Consider the following 19,481-nt stretch of genomic DNA (forward strand, 5'->3'; position numbering starts at 1 on the left):
AATTGACTATAATCACGTGTATTGCACACAGGCTCAACCTGATTCTCCCCATACTCTATCAGTACTCTCATTGGTCAAGGTAAAAAAGGTTAACCAATCTTGCCCCTGACACCAGAGTGTCTCAGTTGGCAGCTTGCTCCACCACACTACGGTGGTAGCCAAAGTTCCTTTAGAGGGGCCAGCGGGGCCACAGCTTTAAGCGATGCTTAGCAGCTCGCTAGGTCAAAGTTCTCACCAAATCCCCTACAAATGCAACATATTTTAATCACCTGTGCCTTACTACTGGTAGCTAGCTGGGACATTCCACGGTGGTTCCAGTTGTACGTTCCATGGGATTTTTCTAATAGTATTTAAAATCTTTTAAACACTTGGCACCACAGCCATATATTGATCTGGATCTAATGTTCTGCTTTGAGCTTTAGCCTGTTTGTTTTAGCCTGTTTGTTTTAGCCTGTTTGCTTTAGCCTGCCTGAAGTGCCAGATGGAATGGGGTTTGCACTTTGGGGACTATTCCATTCGAACCCATTGCCCTAGGCAAGCTCAATCAAGCACATCTCAATCAAGAATGTCAAACATATGTGAATGCAGGTCTGGCATGTAGACATGCCTTCTGTGAGAACCCCGGCAATCAGCCAAACTGTTGAAAGTGATGTCATCGTGAAAGTAGTGTAAACAAATTGTGGTATGTGTTCCAAGCTAAATGCTCCAGTCTCCCAACCGCTGAGAACATGACACGCAAGCAAATAGTCGGCCATGTTTTCAGACTGAGCCATATAAAGTCTGTGCAGACATCCCCTGCCGCGCTCCCCAGAGGCCTAGTGTCTCCTCTCAGACAATCACCCACGTGTACATCACAAACACACATTCTCGTTTCAGACACACACTGTCGCCACACACACACATTCACGTGTCGCAAACACACACTCAAACACACACTCTCGCCCTCTCCACACACACACACACACACACCACACACACACACACACACACACACACACACACACACACACACACACACACACACACGTTCCACAGTCAGGGTTCTGAGGGCACACTGGGGGAAGTCAAGCAGCAACGCAGTGTGCACACTTGCCTGTTGCTAGGTAACGCAGGGTTGCCAGCAGAAGCTGAGGTGATATTTTAACCTTCATTTCACTGTCGTTGGGCTTGAAGGCTGAGAAATCCTGCTTCCGCTCACGATGGGTGATTTTCTTCTTCGTTTTGTTGTCAGCTGAGGGGAGAAAGAATTGGGGAATGGGGATGAAAGGGGAGGAATTGTTTTTAGGAAAAGGTACAAGGGTGAATAAACTTTAGTTACTCAAAGGAATTTATTTTCAAGCAACTATATTCTTTCCCTATGGACAACGTGTGTACAATGTAAAATAAAAAAAATGGGGGAAACAGAGTTGCCGGTGAAACATTACTGGACATAACATAACAATAAAACAATGTAAATTGCCTGGAAGATAAACCTTTGCAGTAGCACCTTACATTACAGCAGATAATAAAGTGGTACTGGTCTGGTAACAGGTTCAAGTTACTCAAAATGAAAACATTGATACCCCTTCATTTCAATAAAATGTGCGCAAAGTAAATAGTTTGGGCACCTACTGTACAAGTCTGTCTCGTCCAGGATCTCTGACTTGATGATTTCCTCGATTATGTCCTCCAGGGTGACGATGCCCAGGACCTCGTAGAAGGGGTCCCCCTCACCCTCGTTGTTCACCCTCTGAACTATGGCCAGGTGGGATTTACCTAACACACACACACACACACACACAGAAGGAGAGATAGAGAGACAGAGATAGAGAGAGAGAGAGAGAGAGAGAGAGAGAGAGAGAGAGAGAGAGAGAGAGAGAGAGAGAGAGAGAGAGAGAGAGAGAGAGAGAGCGATAGAACACACATTTAAGAGGTTGTAAAGTTTGGGTCACAGTGATAAAGTGCGGCAAGAGCCTCTGTCTCCAACGCTATTAAGGTCAACTTATGAACACGGTGGGATTTTTGAACACTCAGTGGATAGAGGTCAAGTGCTCTCTGTTCATGCAATATATCACTAATCACAAACCAGGTGGTTCGCGGCCGGAATGCTGATTGGCTGAAAGTATGACAAAGAAATACATATTTTTACGTCGTTAAACAGTTTATAACAGCAATAAGGCATCTCAGAGGTGTGTAGTATATGGCCAGTATTCCGAGTACTGTGGCCAGGTACTCTGTGTTCCGTCGTACAAAAGAACAACCCTTGGCCGAGGTCTTTTGGCAACTCAACACACATCCACAGGCCTCACTGCTTAATGATACATTGCGTAAAGTCATAAAGCACGCATCATACATCATCATATTTTATTCCTCTCATCAATGTACACCCAATACCCCATAACGACAAAACGGGAAAAGGTCTTTGGACATTTTTGCAAAAAAAATTTAAATAACAAAAATAACTCATTTACATAAGTATTCAGACCCTTTGCTATGAGACTCAAAATTGAGCTCAGGTGCATCCTGTTTCCATTGATCATCATTTAAATGTTTCTACAACTTGATTGGAGTCCACCTGTGGTAAATTCAATTGATTGGACATGATTTGGAAAGGCACACACCTGTCTATATAAGGTCCCACAGTTGACAGTGTATGTCAGAGCAAAAACCAAGCCATGAGGTCGAAGGAATTGTCCATAGAGATCAGAGACAGGATTGTGTCAAGGCACAGATCTTGGGAAGGGTACCAAAAATGTCCTCCAGCATTGAAGGTTCCCAAGAACACAGTGGCCTCCATCATTCTTAAATGTAAGAAGTTTGGAACCACCAAGACTATTCCTAGAGCTGGTCACCTGGCCAAACTGACCAATCAGGGGAGAAGGGCCTTGGTCAGGGAGGTGACCAAGAACCCGATGGTCACTCTGATCGAGCTCCAGAGTTCTACTGTGGGGATGGGAGAACCTTCCAGAAGGACAACCATCTCTGTAGCACTCCACCAATCAGGCCTTAATGGAAGAGTGGCCAAACAGAAGCCAATCCTCAGTAAAAGGCACATGACAGCCCACTTGGAGTTTGCCAAAAGGCACCTAAAGGACTCTCAGACCATGAGAAACAAGATTATCTGGTCTGATGAAATCAAGATTGAACTCTTTGGCCTGAATGCCAAGCGTCATGTATGGAGGAAACCTGGCACCATCCATTTTTCAGCGGAATGGGACTGGGAGACTAGTCAAGATCAAGGCAAAGATGAACAGAGCAAAGTACAGAGAGCTCCTTGATGAAAACCTGCTCAGACTGGGGCAAAGGTTCACCTTCCAACAGGACAATGACCCTAAGCACACAGCCAAGAGAACACAGGAGTGGCTTCGGGACAAGTCTCTGAATGTCCTTGAGTGGCCCAGCCAGAGCCCAGACTTTAACCCGATCGAACATTTCTGGAGAGACCTGAGAATAGCTGTGCAGTGAAACTCCCCATCCAACCTGACAGAGTTTGAGAGGATCTGCAGAGAAGAATGAGAGAAACTCCCTAAATACAGGTGTGCCAAGCTTGTAGCATTATACCTAAGACTCAAGGCTTAAATCGTTGCCAAGTGTGCTTCAACAAAGTATTGATTAATGGGTCTGAATAATTATGCAAATGACAAATAGTAAAAAAAATATTTAAAAAAATGATTTGACCATAAAATACGTATGAACATACTGGGCATATGCTTTGAGGTTTGCAACTTCATAAAAACTTGCAGAAAGTAACAGTGAGTAACATAGTCTCACTAGTAATACAGTAGTAACAGTGAGATGGTAACACTAGCAATACAGTAGTAACATTAACCTAGTAACACCAGTAATACAGTAGTAACAGTAACATAGTAACACTAGTAATACAGTAGTAACATTAACATATTAACACAAGTAATACAGTAGTAACAGTAACATAGTAACACTAGTAATACAGTAGTAACAGTAACATAGTATAACCAGTAATACATTGGTAACAGTAACACAGTAACACTAGTAATACAGTAGTAACAGTAACATAGTAACACTAGTAACACAGTAGTAACCGTGAGATGGTAAGACTAGTAATACATAAGTAACAGTAACACTAGTAATACAGTAGTAACACAGCAACACTAGTAATACAGTAGTAACAGTAACATAGTAACACTAGTAATACAGTAGTAACAGTGAGAGAGTAACACTAGTAATACAGTAGTAACAGTAACATAGAAACACTAGTAATACAGTAGTAACAGTGAGATGGTAACACTAGTAATAGAATAGTAACAGTAACATAGTAACACTAGTAATACAGTAGTAACAGTGAGAAAGTAACACTAATAATACAGTAGCAACAGTAACATAGTAGCAGTAGTAATACAGTGGTAACAGTGAGAAAGTAACACTAGCAATACAGTAGTAACAGTAACATAGTAACACTAGTAATACAGTAGTAACAGTAACATAGTAACACTAGTAATACAGTAGTAACAGAAACATAGTAACACTAGTAATACAGTAGTAACAGCGAGATGGTAACACTAGTAATACAGTAGTAACAGTAACATAGTAACACTAGTATTACAGTAGTAACAGTAACATAGTACCACTAGTAATACAGTAGTAACAGTGAGATGATAACACTAGTAACACAGTAGCAACAGTGAGATGGTAACACTAGTAACACAGTAGTAACAGTAACATAGTAACACTAGTAATACAGTAGTAACAGTAACATAGTAACAGTAGTAATACAGTAGTAACAGTGAGATAGTAACACTAGTAATACAGCAGTAACAGTAACATAGTAACACTAGTATTACAGTAGTAACAGTAACATAGTAACACTAGTAATACAGTAGTAACAGTGAGATGATAACACTAGTAATACAGTTGTAACAGTAACATAGCAACACTAGTAATACAGTAGTAACAGTAACATAGTAACACTAGTAATACAGTAGTAACAGTAACATAGTAACACTAGTAATACAGTAGTAACAGTGAGATGATAACACTAGTAATACAGTTGTAACAGTAACATAGCAACACTAGTAATACAGTAGTAACAGTAACATAGTAACACTAGTAATACAGTAGTAACAGTAACATAGTAACACTAGTAATACAGTAGTAACAGTAACATAGTAACACTAGTATTACAGTAGTAACAGTAACATAGTAACACTAGTAATACAGTAGTAACAGTGAGATGATAACACTAGTAATACAGTTGTAACAGTAACATAGCAACACTAGTAATACAGTAGTAACAGTAACATAGTAACACTAGTAATACAGTAGTAACAGTAACATAGTAACACTAGTTAATACAGTAGTAACAGTAACATAGTAACACTAGTAATACATTAGTAACGCAGTAGCACTAGTAATACAGTAGTAACAGTAACAGTAACACTAGTAATACAGTAGTAACAGTAACATAGTAACACCAGTAACACAGTAGTAACAGTGAGATGGTAACACTAGTAATACAGTAGTAACAGTAACATAGTAACACTAGTAATACAGTAGTAACACAGCAACACTAGTAATACAGTAGTAACAGTAACATAGTAACACAAGTAATACAGTAGTAACAGTAACATAGTAACACTAGTAATACAGTAGTAACAGTGAGATGGTAACACTAGTAATACAGTAGTAACAGTAACATAGTAACACTAGTAATACAGTAGTAACAGTGAGATGGTAACACTAGTAATACAGTAGTAACAGTAACATAGTAACACTAGTAATACAGTAGTAACAGTAACATAGAAACACTATTAATACAGTAGTAACAGTGAGATGATAACACTAGTAATACAGTTGTAACAGTAACATAGTAACACTAGTAATACAGTAGTAACAGTAACATAGTAACAGTAGTAATACAGTAGTAACAGTGAGATAGTAACACTAGTAATACAGCAGTAACAGTAACATAGTAACACTAGTATTACAGTAGTAACAGTAACATAGTAACACTAGTAATACAGTAGTAACAGTGAGATGATAACACTAGTAATACAGTAGTAACAGTAACATAGAAACACTAGTAATACAGTAGTAACAGTGAGATGATAACACTAGTAATACAGTAGTAACAGTAACATAGTAACACTAGTAATACAGTAGTAACAGTAACATAGTAACACTAGTTAATACAGTAGTAACAGTAACATAGTAACACTAGTAATACATTAGTAACGCAGTAGCACTAGTAATACAGTAGTAACAGTAACAGTAACACTAGTAATACAGTAGTAACAGTAACATAGTAACACCAGTAACACAGTAGTAACAGTGAGATGGTAAGACTAGTAATAGAGAAGTAACAGTAAGATAGTAACACTAGTAATACAGTAGTAACACAGCAACACTAGTAATACAGTAGTAACAGTAACATAGTAACACTAGTAATACAGTAGTAACAGTGAGATAGTAACACTAGTAATACAGTAGTAACAGTAACATAGTAACACTAGTAATACAGTAGTAACAGTGAGATGGTAACACTAGTAATACAGTAGTAACAGTAACATAGTAACACTAGTAATACAGTAGTAACAGTAACATAGTAACACTAGTAACACAGTAGCAACAGTGATATGGTAACACTAGCAACACAGTAGTAACAGTAACACAGTAACACTAGTAATACAGTAGTAACAGTAACATAGTAACACTAGTAATACAGTAGTAACAGTAACATAGTAACACTAGTAATACAGTGGCAACAGTGAGATGGTAACACTAGTAATACAGTAGTAACAGTAGCATAGTAACACTAGTAATACAGTAGTAACAGTGAGATGGTAACACTAGTAATACAGTGGTAACAGTGAGTTGATAACACTAGTAATACAGTAGTAACATTAACATAGTAACACTAGTAATACAGTAGTAACAGTAACATAGTAACACTAGTAATACAGTAGTAACAGTGAGATGGTAACACTAGTAATACAGTAGTAACAGTGAGATGGTAACACTAGTAATACAGTAGTAACAGTAACATAGTAACACTAGTAATACAGTAGTAACAGTAACATAGTAACACTAGTAATACAGTGGCAACAGTGAGATGGTAACACTAGTAATACAGTAGTAACAGTAGCATAGTAACACTAGTAATACAGTAGTAACAGTGAGATGGTAACACTAGTAATACAGTGGTAACAGTGAGTTGATAACACTAGTAATACAGTAGTAACATTAACATAGTAACACTAGTAATACAGTAGTAACAGTAACATAGTAACACTAGTAATACAGTAGTAACAGTGAGATGGTAACACTAGTAATACAGTAGTAACAGTGAGATGGTAACACTAGTAATACAGTAGTAACAGTAACATAGTAACAGTAGTAATACAGTAGTAACATTGAGATAGTAACACTAGTAATACAGTAGTAAGAGTAACATAGTAACACTAGTATTACAGTAGTAACAGTGAGATGTTAACACTAGTAATACAGTAGTAACAGTAACATAGTGACACTAGTAATACAGTAGTAACAGTGAGATGGTAACACTAGTAATACAGTAGTAACATTAACATAGTAACACTAGTGATACAGTAGTAACAGTAACATAGTAACACTAGTAATACAGTAGTAACAGTGAGATGGTAACACTAGTAATACAGTAGTAACAGTGAGATGGTAACACTAGTAATACAGTAGTAACAGTAACATAGTAACACTAGTAATAAAGTAGTAACAGTGAGATGGTAACACTAGTAATACAGTAGTAGCAGTAACATAGTAACACTAGTATTACAGTAGTAACAGTAACATAGTAACACTAGTAATACAGTAGTAACAGTAACGTAGTAACACTAGTAATACAGTAGTAACATTGAGATAGTAACACTAGTAATACAGTAGTAAGAGTAACATAGTAACACTAGTATTACAGTAGTAACCGTGAGATGATAACACTAGTAATACAGTAGTCATAGTAACATAGTAACACTAGTAATACAGTAGTAACAGTGAGATGGTAACACTAGTAATACAGTAGTAACAGTAGCATAGTAACACTAGTAATACAGTAGTAACAGTGAGATGGTAACACTAGTAATACAGTGGTAACAGTGAGTTGATAACACTAGTAATACAGTAGTAACATTAACATAGTAACACTAGTAATACAGTAGTAACAGTGAGATGGTAACACTAGTAATACAGTAGTAACAGTAACATAGTAACACTAGTAATACAGTAGTACCAGTGAGATAGTAACACTAGTAATACAGTGGTAACAGTGAGATGTTAACACTAGTAATACAGTAGTAACAGTAACATAGTAACACTAGTAATACAGTAGTAAGAGTAACAGGGTACCACTAGTATTACAGTAGTAACCGTGATATGATAACACTAGTAATACAGTAGTAACAGTAACATAGTAACACTAGTAATACAGTAGTAACAGTAACATAGTAACACTAGTAATACAGTAGTAACCGTGAGATGGTAACACTAGTAATACAGTAGTAACAGTGAGATGATAACACTAGTAATACAGTAGTAACATTAACATAGTAACACTAGTAATACAGTAGTAACAGTGAGATGTTAACACTAGTAATACAGTAGTAACAGTAACATAGTGACACTAGTAATATAGTAGTAACAGTGAGATGATAACACTAGTAATACAGTAGTAACAGTAACATAGTAACACTAGTAATACAGTAGTAACAGTGAGATGATAACACTAGTAATACAGTAGTAACAGTAACATAGTAACACTAGTAATATAGTAGTAACAGTAACATAGTAACACTAGTAATACAGTAGTAACAGTGAGATGATAACACCAGTAATACAGTAGTAACAGTGAGATGGTAACACTAGTAATACAGCAGTAACAGTGAGATGATAACACTAGTAATACAGTAGTAACAGTAACACAGTAACACTAGTAATACAGTAGTAACAGTAAGACAGTAACACTAGTATTACGGTAGTAACAGTAACATAGTAACACTAGTAATACAGTAGTAACAGTGAGATGATAACACTAGTAATACAGTAGTAACAGTGAGATGATAACACTAGTAATATAGTAGTAACAGTAACATAGTAACACTGGTAATACAGTAGTAACAGTAACACAGTAACACTAGTAATACAGTAGTAACTGTAACATAGTAACACTAGTAATACAGTAGTAACAGTGAGATGATAACACTAGTAATACAGTAGTAACATTAACATAGTAACACTAGTAATACAGTAGTAACAGTAACACAGTAACACTAGTAATACAGTAGTAACAGTAACACAGTAACACTAGTATTACGGTAGTAACAGTAACATAGTAACACTAGTAATACAGTAGTAACAGTAAGATGATAACACTAGTAATATAGTAGTAACAGTAACATAGTAACACTAGTAATATAGTAGTAACAGTGAGATGATAACACTAGTAATACAGTAGTAACAGTAACATAGCAACACTAGTAATACAGTAGTAACAGTAACATAGTAACACTAGTAATAGAGTAGTAACAGTAACATAGTAACACTAGTTAATACAGTAGTAACAGTAACATAGTAACACTAGTAATACATTAGTAACAGTAACGCAGTAGCACTAGTAAAACAGTAGTAACAGTAACACTAGTAATACAGTAGTAACAGTAACATAGTAACACCAGTAACACAGTAGTAACAGTGAGATGGTAAGACTAGTAATACAGAAGTAACAGTAAGATAGTAACACTAGTAATACAGTAGTAACACAGCAACACTAGTAATACAGTAGTAACAGTAACATAGTAACACTAGTAATATAGTAGTAACAGTAACATAGTAACACTAGTAATACAGTAGTAACAGTGAGATGATAACACTAGTAATATAGTAGTAACAGTAACATAGTAACACTAGTAATACAGTAGTACCAGTGAGATGATAACACTAGTAATACAGTAGTAACAGTAACATAGTAACACCAGTATTACAGTAGTAACAGTAACATAGTAACACTAGTAATACAGTAGTAACAGTAACACAGTAACACTAGTAATACAGTAGTACCAGTGAGATGGTAACACTAGTAATACAGTAGTAACAGTGAGATGGTAACACTAGTAATACAGTAGTAATAGTGAGATGGTAACACTAGTAATAACAGTAGTAACAGTAACATAGTAACACTAGTAATACAGTAGTAACAGTAACATAGTAACACTAGTAATACAGTAGTAACAGTAACACAGTAACACTAGTAATACAGTAGTACCAGTGAGATGGTAACATTAGTAATACAGTAGTAACAGTGAGATGATAACACTAGTAATACAGTAGTAACATTAACATAGTAACACTAGTAATACAGTAGTAACAGTAACACAGTAACACTAGTATTATGGTAGTAACAGTAACACAGTAACACTAGTAATACAGTAGTAGCAGTAACATAGTAACACTAGTAATACAGTAGTAACATTAACATAGTGACACTAGTAATATAGTAGTAACAGTGAGATGATAACACTAGTAATACAGTAGTAACAGAAACAAAGTAACACTAGTAATACAGTAGTAACAGTGAGATGATAACACTAGTAATACAGTAGTAACAGTAACATAGTAACACTGGTAATATAGTAGTAACAGTAACATAGTAACACTAGTAATACAGTAGTAACAGTGAGATGATAACACCAGTAATACAGTAGTAACAGTGAGATGGTAACACTAGTAATACAGTAGTAACAGTGAGATGATAACACTAGTAATACAGTAGTAACAGTGAGATGATAACACTAGTAATATAGTAGTTACAGTAACATAGTAACACTGGTAATACAGTAGTAACAGTAACACAGTAACACTAGTAATACAGTAGTAACAGTAACATAGTAACACTAGTAATACACTAGTAACAGTGAGATGATAACACTAGTAATACAGTAGTAACATTAACATAGTAACACTAGTAATACAGTAGTAACAGTAACACAGTAACACTAGTAATACAGTAGTAACAGTAACACAGTAACACTAGTATTACGGTAGTAACAGTAACATAGTAACACTAGTAATACAGTAGTAACAGTGAGATGATAACACTAGTAATATAGTAGTAACAGTAACATAGTAACACTAGTAATACAGTAGTACCAGTGAGATGATAACACTAGTAATACAGTAGTAACAGTAACATAGTAACACCAGTATTACAGTAGTAACAGTAACATAGTAACACTAGTAATACAGTAGTAACAGTAACACAGTAACACTAGTAATACAGTAGTACCAGTGAGATGGTAACACTAGTAATACAGTAGTAACAGTGAGATGGTAACACTAGTAATACAGTAGTAATAGTGAGATGGTAACACTAGTAATAACAGTAGTAACAGTAACATAGTAACACTAGTAATACAGTAGTAACAGTAACATAGTAACACTAGTAATACAGTAGTAACAGTAACACAGTAACACTAGTAATACAGTAGTACCAGTGAGATGGTAACATTAGTAATACAGTAGTAACAGTGAGATGATACCACTAGTAATACAGTAGTAACATTAACATAGTAACACTAGTAATACAGTAGTAACAGTAACACAGTAACACTAGTATTATGGTAGTAACAGTAACACAGTAACACTAGTAATACAGTAGTAGCAGTAACATAGTAACACTAGTAATACAGTAGTAACATTAACATAGTAACACTAGTAATACAGTAGTAACAGTAACACAGTAACACTAGTAATACAGTAGTAACAGTAAGACAGTAACACTAGTATTATGGTAGTAACAGTAACATAGTAACACTAGTAATACAGTAGTAACAGTAACATAGTAACACTAGTAATACAGTAGTAACAGTAACACAGTAACACTAGTAATACAGTAGTAACAGTAACACAGTAACACTAGTAATACAGTAGTACCAGTGAGATGGTAACACTAGTAATACAGTAGTAACAGTGAGATGGTAACACTAGTAATACAGTAGTAACAGTGAGATGGTAACACTAGTAATAACAGTAGTAACAGTAACATAGTAACACTAGTAATACAGTAGTAACAGTAACATAGTAACACTAGTAATACAGTAGTAACAGTAACATAGTAACACTAGTAATACAGTAGTAACAGTGAGATGGTAACACTAGTAATATAGTAGTAACAGTGAGATGGTAACACTAGTAATACAGTAGTAACAGTGAGATGGTAACACTAGTAATACCAGTGAGATGGTAACACTAGTAATACAGTAGTAACAGTGAGATGGTAACACTAGTAATATAGTAGTAACAGTGAGATGGTAACACTAGTAATACAGTAGTAACAGTGAGATGGTAACACTAGTAATACAGTAGTAACAGTAACATAGTAACACTAGTAATACAGTAGTACCAGTGAGATGGTAACACTAGTAATACAGTAGTAACAGTGAGATGGTAGCACTAGTAATACAGTAGTAACAGTGAGATGGTAACACTAGTAATACCAGTGAGATGGTAACACTAGTAATACAGTAGTAACAGTGAGATGGTAACACTAGTAATATAGTAGTAACAGTGAGATGGTAACACAGATGGTAATACAGTAGTAACAGTGAGATGGTAACACTAGTAATACAGTAGTAACAGTAACATAGTAACACTAGTAATACAGTAGTACCAGTGAGATGGTAACACTAGTAATACAGTAGTAACAGTGAGATGGTAGCACTAGTAATACAGTAGCCTACTATGATGTCAAGTTCTTGGCCTATAACGTGACTGTATTGATCTCTATCAATCAGTATAAAATAAGAAACAATGTTCTACTGTCTGGCACACAGCAATGACAATCGTTCCATTGGTCATCTGATGGAAAGAAACCTTAACCCACATCTGCTTTCCCAGGACCCTCTACTACACAGCCACTGTCTGCAAAAACCCCTCCATGCAAAATACTGTCAACCAAAACGCTAAACAAATTCTTTGCCTTTTCTCAGCGAGTGATCATTTAAAAGGAATTTTCCAGAGGAGGCCTGGCCCGGGCTAATATTAGCCCAGAAAATGAAGTTTCCGTTCCCGCCCTCCCGGGCGATATTCTCACTGACCGAAGCCACTACTGTGTGATCAGATTGTCTTGGAGCTTGTGGGGTCGTTTAGATGCAGATAGGGCATAGTTTAAATACTAAGGACTCTCTCTCCCTCTCTCTCTCTCTCTCTCTCTCTCTCTCTCTCTCTCTCTCTCTCTCTCTCTCTCTCTCTCTCTCTCTCTCTCTCTCTCTCTCTCTCACTCTGGTCCCTCAATGGAGTAAATGGATCCAGTCAAGTACTTCAGCAACAATCCCTCTACACTGTGTTACTCTGAGCACCTGAGGAAGTTGGAAAACAGAAGAACAGCTCCATGTTGATAAGAGGGAAAGCACTCCAATTACACAGGTGTTGCAGGTCGAGTAGAAACCAACCCTGGAATGTGTGTTAATGTAGCCCTTTCCTGCAGTCAAATTACCTACTAACCTCATTGTGGAATGTTATTCATATTATTCTTCATTATAAAAATAAAACAAATCAGAAAATATGGTGTTTCTATGTCCAAAAGCTTTGTTATATACTGAAAAAAATATATAAACGCAACATGTAAAGTGTTGGTCCCATGTTTCATAAAAGATTGCAGAGAAGTTCAAATACGCACAAAAAGCTTATTTCTTTCAAAACTTGTGCACAAATTTGTTTCCATCCCTGTTAGTGAGCATTTCTCCTTTAACAAGAGAATCCATCCACCTGACAGGTGTGGAATATCAAGAAGCTGATAAAACAGCATGATCATTACACAGGTGCACCTTGTGCTAGGGAAAATAAAAGGCCACTCTAAAATGTGCAGTTTTGGTACACACCATGCCACAGATTCCTCAAGTTTTGAGGGTGCATGCAATTGGCATGCTGACTGCAGGAATGTCCACCAAAGCTGTTGCCAGAGAATTTAATGTTAATTTCTCTACCATAAGCCGCCTCCAACGTCATTTTAGAGAATTTGGCAGTAAGTCTAACCAGCTCATAACAGCAGACCACGTGTAACCACGCTAGCCCAGGACCTCAACATCCGGCTTCTTCACCTGCGGGATCATCTGATAACAGCCACCCAGACATACCAGCCACCCAGACAGCTGATGAAACTAAGGAGAATTTCTGCCTGTAATAAAGCCCTTTTATGGGGAAAAACTAATTTTGATTGGCTGGGCCTGGCACCCAAGTGGGTGGGCCTATGCCCTCCCACCCATGGCTGCGCCCCTGCCCTGAATGTGAAATCCATAGATCAAAGTGTATTTGTCACATGCGCAGAATACAACATGTATAGATAGACCTTACAGTGAAATGCTTACTTACAGGCTCTAACCAATAGTGCAAAAAAAAGGTGTGTGTGTGTGTGTGTGTAGGTAAGTAAAGAAATAAAACAACAGTAAAAAGACATTTGAAAATAAGAGTAGCAAGGCTATATACAGACACCTGTTAGTCAGGCTTATTGAGGTAGTATGTACATGTAGGTATGGTTAAAGTGACAATGCATATATGATGAACAGAGAGTAGCAGACGCGTAAAAAGAGGGATTGGCGGGTGGTGGGTGGTGAGACACAACGCAGATAGCCAGGTTAGCCAATGTGCCGGGAGCACTGGTTGGTCGGGCCAATTGAAATAGTATGTACATGAATGTACAGTTAAAGTGACTATGCATATAAGATAAACAGAGAGTAGCAGCAGCGTAAAAGAGGGGTTGGAGGGGGGGCACACAATGCAAATAGTTCGGGTAACCATTTGGTTACCTGTTCAGGAGTCTTATGGCTTGGGGGTAAAAACTGTTGAGAAGCCTTTTTGTCCTAGACTTAGCACTCCGGCACCGCTTGCCATGCGGTAGTAGAGAGAAACAGTCTATGACTGGGGTGATTGGGGTCTTTGACAATTTTTAGGGCCTTCCTCTGACACCGCCTGGTGTAGAGGTCCTGGATGGCAGGCAGCTTTGCCCCAGTGATGTACTGGGCTGTACGCATTACCCTCTGTAGTGCCTTGCGGTCGGAGGCCGAGCAAATGCCGTACCAGGCAGTGATGTAACCGGTCAGGATGCTCTCAATGCTGCAGCTGTAGAACTTTTTGAGGATCTCAGGACCCATGCCAAATCTTTTCAGTCTCCTGAGGGGGAATAGGCTTTGTCGTGCCCTCTTCACGACTGTCTTGGTGTGTTTGGACCATGTTAGTTTTTGGTGATGTGGACGCCAAGGAACTTGAAGCTCTCAACCTGCTCCTCTACAGCCCCGTCAATGAGAATGGGGGTGTGCTCGGTGCTCTTTTTCTTGTAGTCCACAATCATCTCCTTTGTCTTGATCACGCTGAGGGATAGGTTGTTATTCTGGCACCACCCGGCCAGGTCTCTGACCTCCTCCCTATAGGCTGTCTCGTCGTTGTCGGTGATCAGGCCTACCACTGTTGTGTCGTCTGCAAACTTAATGATGGTGTTGGTGTCGTGCCTGGCCATGCAGTCGTGGGTGAACAAGGAGTACAGGAGGGAACTGAGCACGCATCCCTGGGGAGCTCCAGTGTTGAGGATCAGCGTGGCAGATGTGTTGCCACCTACCCTCACCACCTGGGGCCGGCCCATCAGGAACTCCAGGATCCAGTTGCAGAGGGAGGTGTTTAGTCCCAGGGTCCTTAGCTTATTGATGAGCTTTGAGGGTACTATGGTGTTGAACGCTGAGCTGCATTCAATGAATAGCATTCTTACATAGGTGTTCCTTTTGTCCAGGTGGGAAAGGGCAGTGTGGAGTGCAATAGAGATTGCATCATCTGTGGATGATGGTATGCAAATTGGGGCGGTATGCAAATTGGAGTGGGTCTAGGGTTTCTGGGATAATGGTGTTGATGTGAGCCATTACCAGCCTTTCAAAGCACTTCATGGCTATGAGTCTGTAGTCATTTAGGGCCTAATGAATTTATTTAAATTGACTGATTTTCTTATATGAATTCAGAAAAATCGTTGAATGTTGGTTTATATTTTTGTTCAGTACAGTGCCTTGCGAAAGTATTCGGCCCCCTTGAACTTTGCGACATTTTGCCACATTTCAGGCTTCAAACATAAAGATATAAAACTGTTTTTGTGAAGAATCAACAACAAGTGGGACACAATCATGAAGTGGAACGACATTTATTGGATATTTCAAACTTTTTTAACAAATCAAAAACTGAAAAATTGGGCGTGCAAAATTATTCAGCCCCCTTAAGTGAATACTTTGTAGCGCCACCTTTTGCTGCGATTACAGCTGTAAGTCGCTTGGGGTATGTCTCTATCAGTTTTGCACATCGAGAGACTGAAATGTTTTCCCATTCCTCCTTGCAAAACAGCTCAAGCTCAGTGAGGTTGGATGGAGAGCATTTGTGAACAGCAGTTTTCAGTTCTTTCCACAGATTCTCGATTGGATTCAGGTCTGGACTTTGACTTGGCCATTCTAACACCTGGATATGTTTATTTTTGAACCATTCCATTGTAGATTTTGCTTTATGTTTTGGATCATTGTCTTGTTGGAAGACAAATCTCCGTCCCAGTCTCAGGTCTTTTGCAGACTCCATCAGATTTTCTTCCAGAATGGTCCTGTATTTGGCTCCATCCATCTTCCCATCAATTTTAACCATCTTCCCTGTCCCTGCTGAAGAAAAGCAGGCCCAAACCATGATGCTGCCACCACCATGTTTGACAGTGGGGATGGTGTGTTCAGGGTGATGAGCTGTGTTGCTTTTACGCCAAACATAACGTTTTGCATTGTTGCCAAAAAGTTCAATTTTGGTTTCATCTGACCAGAGCACCTTCTTCCACATGTTTGGTGTGTCTCCCAGGTGGCTTGTGGCAAACTTTAAACGACACTTTTTATGGATATCTTTAAGAAATGGCTTTCTTCTTGCCACTCTTCCATAAAGGCCAGATTTGTGCAATATACGACTGATTGTTGTCCTATGGACAGAGTCTCCCACCTCAGCTGTAGATCTCTGCAGTTAATCCAGAGTGATCATGGGCCTCTTGGCTGCATCTCTGATCAGTCTTCTCCTTGTATGAGCTGAAAGTTTAGAGGGACGGCCAGGTTTTGGTAGATTTGCAGTGGTCTGATACTCCTTCCATTTCAATATTATCGCTTGCACAGTGCTCCTTGGGATGTTTAAAGCTTGGGAAATCTTTTTGTATCCAAATCCGGCTTTAAACTTCTTCACAACAGTATCTCGGACCTGCCTGGTGTGTTCCTTGTTCTTCATGATGCTCTCTGCGCTTTTAACGGACCTCAGTGCAGGTGCATTTATACGGAGACTTGATTACACACAGGTGGATTGTATTTATGATCATTAGTCATTTAGGTCAACATTGGATCATTCAGAGATCCTCACTGAACTTCTGGAGAGAGTTTGCTGGACTGAAAGTAAAGGGGCTGAATAATTTTGCACACCCAATTTTTCAGTTTTTGATTTGTTAAAAAAGTTTGAAATATCCAATAAATGTCGTTCCACTTCATGATTGTGTCCCACTTGTTGTTGATTCTTCACAAAGAAATAAAGTTTTATATCTTTATGTTTGAAGCCTGAAATGTGGCAAAAGGTCGCAAAGTTCAAGGGGGCCGAATACTTTCGCAAGGCACTGTATATTCCAGTCTTCTGTGATGTGCATAAAGTGTAATATTGGGATGCAAACACAAAATGTAATACATTTCAATTCTATATCTGACATGGTACAGGTGTCTTCTTCTTTTTAACCCTATAACCATGTGTGTAAGGTGTATGTATACCTTTGTCTCAAAGTAGATTTTTTTAAGACTACCAAGAAACACTCTGTGTGACCCTGATTTAGCTCACCGCAGTAATTAAAAGTGCCTTCCCAACACAACACACCAATATAACCCCTGTAAACCAGATAGTACACACGTACACACAGCACAGAGAGGGACAGAGACAGAGAGACACATACACACAGCACATAGAGGGATAGAGACAGAGAGACACACACACACAGCACATAGAGGGACAGAGACAGAGACAGAGACACGTACACACAGCACAGAGAGACACACACACAGCACGGTGAGGGATAGTGACAGAGACAGAGAAAGACACACACAGCACAGAGAGAGACAGAGAGAGACACACACCGCACTTAGAGGGATAGTGACAGAGACAGAGAGAGACACACACCGCACAGAGAGGGATAGTGACAGAGACAGAGAGAGAGAGAGACACACAGCACAGAGAGAGACAGAGAGAGACACACATACCGCACAGAGAGGGATAGTGACAGAGACAGACACACACACCACACAGAGAGCGATAGTGACAGAGACAGAGAGAGACACACACAGCACAGAGAGAGACACACACCGCACAGAGAGAGACACACACACCGCACAGAGAGGGATAGTGACAGAGACAGAGAGAGACACACACCGCACAGAGAGAGACACACACACCGCACAGAGAGGGATAGTGACAGAGACAGAGAGAGACACATACACCGCACAGAGAGAGACAGAGAGACACACACACAGCACGGTGAGGGATAGTGACAGAGACAGAGAGAGACACACACAGCACAGAGAGAGACAGAGAGTCACACACCAGTGGAATGGTACCAGTGGAATGGTTGATACCAGTGGAATGGTATCAAATACTGTACATCAAACACATAGTTTCCAGGTGTTTGATGCCGTTCCATTCTGCTCCGTTACAGCCATTATTATGGTCCAACCTCCCCTCACCAACCTCCTGTGGTATACACATACCCTCCATATGTACAGTGGGGCAAAAAAGTATTTAGTCAGCCACCAATTGTGCAAGTTCTCCCACTTAGAAAGATGAGAGATGCCTGTAATTTTCATCATAGGTACACTTGGAATGGGCCAAAATACCAGCAACAGTGTGTGAAAACCTTGTGAAGACTTACAGAAAACGTTTGACCTCTGTCATTGCCAACAAAGCGTATGTAACAAAGTATTGAGATAAACTTTTGTTATTGACCAAATATTTATTTTCCACCATAATTTGCAAATAAATAATTAAAAATCCTACAATGTGATTTTCTGGACTTTTTTTTCTCATTTTGTCTGTCATAGTTGAAGTGTACCTATGATGAAAATTACAGGCCTCTCTCATCTTTTTAAGTGGGAGAACTTGCACAATTGGTGGTTGACTAAATATTTTTTTGCCCCACTGTATTTGGACAGTGAAGCTACAATTTAAAGTTGTATATCTGTACACTTGCATTTTGGGATTTGAGATCAAATGTTTCATGTGAGGCGACAGTATAGAACGTCACCTTTTATTTGAGGGTTTGCATTTTATGGAAAATGAAATACAGAAATATCTCATTGACAAAAGTATTCGCACAGCAGCATCACCGTTGGCAGCGATTACAGCTGTGAGTCTTTCTGGGTAAAAGTCTCTCAGAGATTTCCACACCTGGATTGTGCAACATTTGCCCATTATTCTTTTCAACATTTTTA

General features: G+C 38.5%; 1 protein-coding gene across 1 annotated transcript in view; it reads right to left on the reverse strand.

Annotated features, from left to right (window-relative positions):
- Positions 1-19,481, reverse strand: part of LOC110493468 (metal transporter CNNM2) — a 100,518-nt gene that overhangs the window by 14,826 nt on the left and 66,211 nt on the right. The window contains exons 2-3 of the mRNA XM_036949424.2: positions 1,612-1,755; positions 1,094-1,231 (exon numbers count right to left, since the gene is read on the reverse strand). Of these exons, the coding sequence (XP_036805319.1) occupies positions 1,094-1,231; positions 1,612-1,755 (282 nt within the window). The remainder of the gene's footprint in view (positions 1-1,093; positions 1,232-1,611; positions 1,756-19,481) is intronic.

Source organism: Oncorhynchus mykiss, chromosome 17 (assembly GCF_057628025.1).
Source record: "Oncorhynchus mykiss isolate SJ-2025 chromosome 17, ASM5762802v1, whole genome shotgun sequence".
Lineage (NCBI taxonomy): Eukaryota > Metazoa > Chordata > Actinopteri > Salmoniformes > Salmonidae > Oncorhynchus > Oncorhynchus mykiss.